Source organism: Girardinichthys multiradiatus, chromosome 3, assembly GCF_021462225.1.
Source record: "Girardinichthys multiradiatus isolate DD_20200921_A chromosome 3, DD_fGirMul_XY1, whole genome shotgun sequence".
In the NCBI taxonomy this organism is placed as follows: domain Eukaryota; kingdom Metazoa; phylum Chordata; class Actinopteri; order Cyprinodontiformes; family Goodeidae; genus Girardinichthys; species Girardinichthys multiradiatus.
Genome location: NC_061796.1, coordinates 33,095,920 through 33,104,986, shown reverse-complemented (window position 1 = coordinate 33,104,986; position 9,067 = coordinate 33,095,920). Strand labels below are relative to the sequence as shown.

Here is a 9,067-nt window from a genome sequence, read left to right as displayed (position 1 = left end):
CGACCGGAAAAGGGTGGCTTGTCCTCTTCAGGTTGGAGGGGAGTTCCTGCCTCAAGTGGAGGAGTGTAAGTAACTTGGGGTCTTGTTCACGAGTGAGGGAAGAATGGAGCGGGAGATTGACAGACGGATTGGTGCGGCTGCCGCAGTAATGGGGGCGCTGTACCGGTCCGTTGTGGTGAAGAGAGAGCTTAGCCAAAAAGCGAAGCTCTCGATTTATTGGTTGGTCTACCTTTCTTACCCTCACCTATGGCCATGAACTTTGGGTCATGACCGAAAGAACAAGATCCCGGATACAAGCGGCTGAAACGAGCTTCCTCCGTAGGGTGGCCGGGCACTCCCTTAGAGATAGGGTGAGGAGCTCGGCCCTCCGGGAGTGGCTTGGAGTGGAGCCGTTGCTCCTCCACATCAAGAGGAGCCAGTTGAGGTGGCTCGGGCGTCAAATTTATTTTAAGTTCACAAAGTTTGTTAATAACTAAGAAATAAAGCTATGAAAGTCTTTATGTGTCAAGGCTACTCCCCAATCTGTTGAAAGTCATTGCATTTTACACCTTTATTATGGCCTGGGTTCCTCCCGGAGGAGCTGGAGGAGGTGTCTAGGGAGAGGGACGTCTGGGTGTCTCTCCTGAGTCTGCTGCCCCCGTAACCCGGCCCCGGATAAAGTGGAAAACGACGAGTACGAGTACGAGATGTACATATATACACAGTTGACTTTACAATAGAATATAATGAGAGAAGAATTTTTAAATATATGTTATTGATATTGCATTAGGGCAATTGATGCTTGTAAATGTCAAAAACCATCTTGAGTTCAGCAAACTTAGTTTTACTTGCTATATCTGCCACACTAATTTTCCCAAAAGGATGCAGTGAATTGGTGGTCAGCAAAACTTCATACTGTACTGGGCATCTAGGTTTTTGTGACATCACTAGTTTAATTATTCCTACCCAATGTCATCACTGGTCTCCTCTATGACAGATGCCATCACCGACCCCATGTCTGTCTTCTTCACCCCTTGAGTGTGCTCTTCTCCATTAAGTCAAACAAGCATTATATAATAGCTTTACATAAATTACATGTCTTACTAATATTAGACCAACCTGTTGCCTTCTCCTGTCTGTCCTGATTCTTTCTCTCTCTTCTCTTCTTCTCTCCATCCTCAAATAAATGAAATGAATTTTGTATTAACGAGGTTTTTAAAATACAGCAATAAAACCACATTTATAAAAACCATAAAAATTTGGTTTTAACAATATTCTTGTTGGATATCGGTTACTGGTTGGTCGCTGATCAGACTTATCAGATACATCACAACCGCACTGTAGTTTTATATCCGAGTGAAAACATTTAAACTCAAGTGCATCACTCCCAAGTTCCATAATATATATTTTTTATGATTCACTGTCAAGCTTAGCAAATGATTACTGTCAAAATACCCACAAACAACTTTGTTTTATTGTCAGGATCTGTTATATTTTAAATACTAATCAGTACACAGTTTCAAGACAAGAGTAACTTGTCATTTTACTAGTAGTAGCTTTTTTTAATACACTGACATAACTTACATACCGTCTTTCAACCGATTTGAAAAGATTTTTCATTATCTCTAAGACGTCTTTATAACCTTGCTGAATCTGTTCTGAGATTTGTACAGGAAGGTGTTGGGACCCACAGCCATGGAAACAACATTAAAACTTTGTCCGGTACAAACTTTTCTGGACTTCCCATGATGCCACAGGCTGTATAAAAGCATCCCCCTTTCCACTAGTCTGATCTCTTGCACCTAGGACTCTGCTGCGAGGCTGACCGGAGAGACAAGCACTCTAATGTCTCTTTGCTGGCAAAAAGACAAACTCTTCAAACTGGTTCCAAGGGTGTCATACAATCATCGATCATATACACTCAGATAAGTACAAATGAATCACTCTGTGTATCCAGTAGATTCATTCATGAAAGGGAATTAAGGTACTCGCCTGGCTTGACTTTCTCTCTGAGGCCTGCAGAAGCAAACGGTGTTCCAGAGAAGTCCCCAGTAGAGAAGCTGTCTCTACAAGCCGAGTGAAGTGGTTTTCCCTGCCTGAGAGAAGGACAACAGGAGCCGCATCACCGTGGTTACGGTAACGTGCTGTGTGGCTGGCCGACAGAACAGCCGCCACTCTCCACAGCTAAGGAGGTCAGCTGTAGCTAACCGTTTAAAGACTGTGGACGTTTCTTCAAACTTTGCCACCCTGGACATCGTTCCTCACCACAGTTCATGAGGTTAAGTGTTTGGGCAGAATAATATAGAAGTGATTTAGATTGAAATGATCTAAACATTTTCCATTTTATTTTTAAAGGTGTGTGTTTGATTCTGGGGCCAAGCTATCAGCTTCTTTGTTAGCTTCAACTGGTAACAGGTAAGGACACGTGCTTGTTTCATATCTAGCTTTGTAAAGTATAAAGGAGCACTGAAGATTGCCTTCAGTGCGCATTCACTGAACTGTGTTTTGTGCCTTTCAAACGATGTGAGCCTTTGACATAAACACTCTGAAGACTAGTCTTGGGATAAATCAATTTATTGAAGCAGTATCTCACTCTATTGATAATAGATTTTCATAACACCTGCATGCCTGAAGGGCCACAGCTGTGTTCGCTTTTCCTCCTGCTTTGCTAGGGGGCAGTAGCAGCCAGCTGTAGCACACGCAATTTCATCATTTATGGATGTGGTCTGCACCTCTTTTGCACCTGTTATCCACTGCATGTGCAAAACACGCCCACTTATTGCACAAGCAGTTTAGCGCCCCTAATTGGGATCTTTGAAGATCAGGCCCTATGAATCTTTCCATCTCTCTTGTTGGAGCCTCTTTTCTCCCTCTCTTTTATTAATGAAGTCACTTTAGTTTTCTCAGATGTCATAATGAATGTTGAGCAACGAGTGTTGATGGTTTATCTCTATTAGGGTTATCTTTATTAATTTGGCACTGTGTCTAAGCATTCATTTTGAGAGGTTTAATTTTGTGCTCAAATCAGCTTTGATGAGGTAAAATAAGCAACAGAAAATATACACATAATTAGAAGTAAAACTTTATGTTTTTGAATGGCTACCTTTCTTGTTCTCATTTCTGGTTATAGCAGAACAATGGCACTGTGCTTTTGTGGTTTGGTCAGCAATCCGAGCAAACCGAGCAATTATTTCTTCTTTTACATCTGGCACCACATCATTTCCAGAAATGAAAGAGGGGGGTTCCCTCTTAGAACTCCCCGGGCTTCTGGTTCCTCCTTAAATTCTGCTGTAAGCAACCCAGAATAATTTCAGTGCAGTGTGCTGTGTGCTGTGTTTTTATTTGGTCTACAAGACCCAACAACAACTGTTTGGTAAGATATTTTACGCCAAGTGCTTCTTTTAAATGCTTACAAGTGATTTTTTTATATTGAAAACTGAAATTCATTTATAAAATTCTGTCATTATTGCTTAAAAAATCAAGACATGTCTTTTTTCTTATTTAGGTACTGTATTTGCATAGCTCTGATAGTACTGTAAATATAATCTTTATCAACATATTACTAAAAAAACCCTACATAGATTTTTTATGGTAGTTTTACAGTGGTACCATATAGCAAGAAGGTTTCAGGTTCAAACCTTTCCTGTTCTGGTCTTTCTGAGTGAAGTTTTCCTGTTGTCCTTGTGTCTTTGTAGTTGCTCTGTGGTTACTCTGGATTCTTCTTGTAGTTCAAAAACATGCATGTTAAGTGAAGTAGTAGTACTATGCTGACTGCATGCTTCTGTTGTTTGTCTGTGGCCACTATCTAACCTTTTTATTTTAGGCTTTATTGTAAGAGATGTTAAAATCTAGCATGTTCTGTTGTTTATGTGGCACTAAATCATGATAAATAAAAAAAACTGCAGCAATAAAATAATAGGGCCAATTTGCTTGATGGAATACATGTTTGTTGGATTTTGTTATTACACAAATGCCACATAAAATGATTATTTTCTCTGAAGATCCGCATGTCTCTGCAAACAGTGGCCACACATACTTCCTTTTTGATGTGCAGGCTATTTTCACTTCTATATTTCTTCCCAAATTTTCTTTCCACCATAGTACACTGAACCTTTCATTCATGGGTTAACTGGGTAGGGCATCTGAGTTGTTAATTTAGTAGATTATCATAGCTATTTTGGTGCCCTAGGTGGGATTATGCCCCTCAACCCCACCAATAACAGCTGTATGAATTAAGGTTTCAATTATGCAAACAGGCTATTAGATCTTTACTACGTTATGTGCAACAATTGATTAAATATCAATAGTTGCAGTGTTTCTTCCTTGTGTAAACGTTTACCATCAAAATCTATTTTATTCACAACTTTTAGCAAAATAATAGAAGGTTCTAAGATGGTTTATAAAAATAGACAGATGTGGCAAAAATGTCCTCAGTCCCCCAATAAGCACAAAGAATCTGACAAAGAGGGAGGTGTTCCTACCAAGCAACATTTGGAGCAGCTCTGTTCTTCACCAGTAATTTAGCGACCATCCAATAATTTAATGGGGGCCAAAAATTATGTCATTTACTGTTTCATTCAAAGGTTTGTTATCCTATTCGGTTAATACTAAGAACGTGACAAACAGATAATTTTTTGAAATATATTTCTGAAAACAGTTCAGTAAAAAGCTTCATATGGAGTGCTTTATCTTTAATTATTTATCTTAAATTATTTAAAACAGGGATACAGTATTTCCAGTGGTAGAATTATTTCAATGGTATGTAAAATAATGAAATATAATGGAAACTTATATGTTCTTAGATCAGTTCACAGCTGTTTTAGGTGGAAAAGCCTCTGATTCACAACCTCCAATCCTGCCATTAAGTAAATGAAACAGCTCTTTCAGAAGCTTTAGATCATATGCTAACTTCAGCTTGTAACAACAACAGAACTTGGTCTGAATTTATCAGATAAACCAATGGTAGGACGACCACTTGGAGTCCTTATACATCATGTGTCTGGATTCTCACTTCAGACCTCAATAAATAAAATACAAATAGGTTAAAAAAATATTGCTTTCTTACAGATATGCATGATGGAAGTTGCTGTGAAGTCATCAGATGAACATCCATGGTGGAAGGAGCTTGTAGATGATTTATCTGAGAACTATGACAACTATTCTTTTTATGAAGACAACAGTTACGAGGAAGGTGATGTTTGTGACCTGACTATGGGTATGGATTTTGAAGCAATGTTCATCCCAGTTCTGTACTCAGTGGTGTTTATTGTTGGAAACCTGGGAAATGGATTGTTGATAGCAGTGCTAATAAGGACCAGGAAGACCTGGAATGTAACAGATACCTTCATCCTTCACCTGGCTTTGGCGGATGTCCTGCTGCTGATGACGCTGCCACTCTGGGTTACACAGTCTGCTAGTATGGTTGGATGGTCATTTGGAACCCCTCTCTGCAAGATCACCGGAGCCATTTTTACGGTATAAATTGTACAGTGAGAGATATTAGCTTGAAGAGATTAAATATTAACTGCTTTTGTTTTACTTTCAGATCAGCTTGTATTGTGGGATTTTCCTCTTAGCCTGCATCAGCGTGGACCGCTACCTCTTCATCGTCCATTCTACCAAGATGTACACTCGCAGGAAGCCCTGGGTGGTTCAAGCCAGCTGCTTGGTGGTGTGGTTCTTCTCCCTGATCCTCTCCATCCCTGACTGGTACTTTTTAGAAGCTGTGGAAGATGTCCGACGAAGCAGAACAGAGTGTGTTCATAACTACTTTAAACTTAGCCCAGAATATTTTTATTTCTTAAGAATGGCAGCGCGATGGCTGTACCACAGTATGGGCTTCCTGCTACCTTCATTTGTTTTGATCTTCTGCTACTCCTCCATCATGTGGCAGCTGGGATGTGTACGCCTCCAAAAGCAGAGAGCTTTCAAAGTCATAATAGCTGTAGTGGCAGTTTTCTTTCTCTGCTGGACTCCACTTAATGTCACACTTATTGTGGACACAATTCATCAAAACAGCAGTGGCAGAACAGCATGTGTAACAATAACATCTCTGCACAAAGCTCGGTTAGTGACAGAGAGTTTGGGATACCTTCACTGCAGCCTCAGTCCCATCCTGTACGCCTTTGTGGGTGTGAAGTTCCAACATCATCTGCTAAACATCCTGAGGTCCATGGGTTGCAAGCTAAAAACAAGCGTCAAATCTGAATCTTATGCCTGGAGAGGCTCGATCTGGTCTGAGTCAGCTGACACCTCCAACTCCGTTGCAATCTGAAAGTCAACAGTGAGAAGTTCAAATGTGCTCATCAGAGACATAAAAATTACTTTAGCAAACACCTTGATTTCTAAAAGCTAGGACTAGATGCACAGATTTTAATTTGTTGGGATTTTTTTCTAATCAAAACAGTAAAGATTGTAGAGAAACCACAGACTTTTTATAGATGTCAACGAGGCCTTAGTATAATGCTGGATGGATATTCAAGCACTCTTTTTGGCAGAAGAGGTTGGTTTCCTAGCTCAGGCCCAACTTTTCAGCATGCAATTTAGGATATTGATATGTCATCAGAGCGACTTCAGCAGCTTAACATTTGCTTCCTTTATCCATTCCAAAACCAGTTTGTGCTTTGGATCATTGTTCTGTTATAACACCAGATTATCCATATTTGAACCATCTGACCCAAACTAGTCCAGCAGCAAAAGGGAAAGTGGTTAAGATGTTCAAGAACAACTTAGAAACTAAGGAACTAACAACTCACAAGCCTATTATCAAATGAAAGATCTTACTATCCCCAGTGAATTGAGATTAACATCAACATGAGCAGAGAGGTGACCCTTTTATAATATATAATTTGCAGCATCACACATGAACAAGCCAAATTCCTTTCGGAGAAATATGTTTTGGTCTGATGAGATAAAAATTGAGTTATTTGGAAACAAGAGTGTTTGAAGACTCAAAGCAAGGCTTCCAAACTTTAAGAACAATGTTGCAGCTGTCAAACAAGGTGGTGGGAGCATCATGCTGAGGGAATGTTACACTGGCTGTGGTAAAGGTGCATGAGGTTGATGGAATAATGAAGAAGAGGCACTACTATCTCCTGCTTCACCTCAAACCAACAGCTAAATGGTTAAAACTGAACACTACTTGGTGTTGCAACAGGGTAATGGTTCCCAGTCACACAATAAAACTGGGTCTGGAATGGATAAATCAGGCTAACATCTAGCTCCTGGAATGTTAATGAACTCAAACTTGTTGAAACTGTATAGACTATGCTTAAAAGTTGAGCCTGTGCTAAGAAACCAACTACTTTTTGTGAGTTTTCCATTTCTGCCTGGAGAAATAGTCAATTATCCAGCCAAAACTATGGCAGGGGGTTCTGGAGTGCTACAAAAAGAGTGTAATTTCTCTTAAACTTGCTAAGTAAAATTTATCTAAATAGTGGTGGGGATGTATGTACAGGAAAGCCCACAGTTTTCACAACCGTGGCAGATTTAGTTTAAAAGTAATGTTTAATTTTGTACAAATGTTTCTTCTAACTGGCAGTAATATTAAAGTTTTGGAGTGACCCAGTCAGTCTCATTGAATCTCTGTGAAGTTAGCGAAAGATTAGGGTCATTGCACAGAAGTCTTCATCACCAAATTTTCAAAATACCAGTGGAAACAATTATGACAAAATATACATATTTTTAATTAATTACTGAGAAGGTATGAATCAAATTTTCCATGACATACTTTCATTAAATAATCTGTAAATATAATATGTAAATAAAAACATATATTTTTTTAAACAGTTACTCCTTTGACATGGTTTTGTTAGGGTGAGATAGAAAAACTCATTTTCTATCAGAAACAGATCACCTTGGATGAATGAAAACGATTCTGAACCTCGATCTGCCACAGACATGAATAATATTGGACGTAAAAGCATGTGAATTAACCAATGAATATAATTTAGACTGTTTGTGAATTAGATATAATTCACAAATTCAAATATTTGCATTTAATTCTAGTTTTTGAAAACCATCACTGCTTTATTCTCATTCCATCCTGCAAAATGAACGCTTAAAATGTGTCTTTGAAAAGTCCTCAACTATTATGATGCTGTATGCGTGTCCCTGATGAGCGTATGTGACTTGGACAGGATCTATACATAAAAAACATCCAGACAGGGGTAAAGCACACATGTTAACAAAAAGCTGAAATTTTTGTATATATTTTGTGAAAGGTGTTTGCTGTTGGGAAACTTTCTCTGATAAAATAATGTATCCAAAGCTAAAAGATGAATGATTTGTTCAGTAGTCACTATTTCCCATTTATCATATTTACACCTGCTAAATGGCAGAGAAAGAACATTTTCCTTTATTTGGTTGGCTATTTTATAATTGATAAAGGATGTGTCTTTTGCATTTTTATTATCTAGGGGAAATTTAGTATAGTTTTATATGTTTAAATGGTATTTTGCACATGTTTTTTATTGCATTGTTTTTATATGGAACATTCATGAGAATTTCTTTTTATCATTACTGTGTTTTTTCCTAAAATACAGTTCAAAATGCATAAATGGATAGTGATATTGACTCAAAATAATTTAGGTTGCCTATAGCACCCTCCTCAGAAGATGTATGGTAAGTAAAAAAGGTAATAATTTAGAGACATCCAGCACATTATGCCTGATTCGGTATCCATTGTGTTTCCAGTGTTTGCGGGTGAAGTTTATCCCTTGAGCAGATAAGGTTATAAATGTATATCTGCGTGACCTCTTATCACACAAACCCAATCATTGGGAACTTTGTTTTTCATCTGATGTTGAATATAAAGAAAACTGGAAGGGTGTCTCTATTCTGTTTCCAAAAGTTTGACCTCTATTATAAGTATTGTTGCTGCACAAGGCCTGAGAACAATCCAGGCCAAACAGGATGGAGACAGATAGACTCTAACCTCTTAGTCCTTCAAATCAGTCTTTGTGTGCATAAACTAAATCAGGGATTCCAAAACTTTTTTCAAATTCTGTCTTACATGTTAATGGTGAGAAATGCTACTAGGACTTGCCATTGGACATATGCAAATTACTACATGTACAACCTCATCAAC

General features: G+C 38.5%; 1 protein-coding gene across 2 annotated transcripts; it reads left to right on the top strand.

Moving 5' to 3' along the window:
* Positions 1 to 2,360: 2,360 nt before the first annotated feature.
* Positions 2,361 to 7,764, top strand: LOC124865340 (C-X-C chemokine receptor type 3-like). Of its 2 annotated transcripts, none has more exons than XM_047360345.1 (3): positions 2,361 to 2,394; positions 5,047 to 5,454; positions 5,525 to 7,764. In XM_047360345.1, the coding sequence occupies exons 2-3, from the start codon at positions 5,053 to 5,055 to the stop codon at positions 6,251 to 6,253; spliced, it is 1,131 nt and encodes a 376-aa protein (XP_047216301.1). In that variant the 5' UTR covers positions 2,361 to 2,394; positions 5,047 to 5,052; the 3' UTR covers positions 6,254 to 7,764. The 2 variants fall into 2 exon arrangements, with proteins under 2 accessions (XP_047216301.1, XP_047216300.1); XM_047360344.1 differs by lacking the exon at positions 2,361 to 2,394 and adding an exon at positions 3,222 to 3,352.
* Positions 7,765 to 9,067: the final 1,303 nt, after the last annotated feature.

Coding starts and splice junctions, on each gene's coding strand:
- LOC124865340 (XM_047360345.1), top strand. CDS start 5,053: ATGATGGAAGTTGCTGTGAAGTCATCAGATGAACATCCATGGTGGAAG. Junction 5,455..5,524: donor TCACCGGAGCCATTTTTACG/GTATAAATTGTA, acceptor TTTTACTTTCAG/ATCAGCTTGTATTGTGGGAT.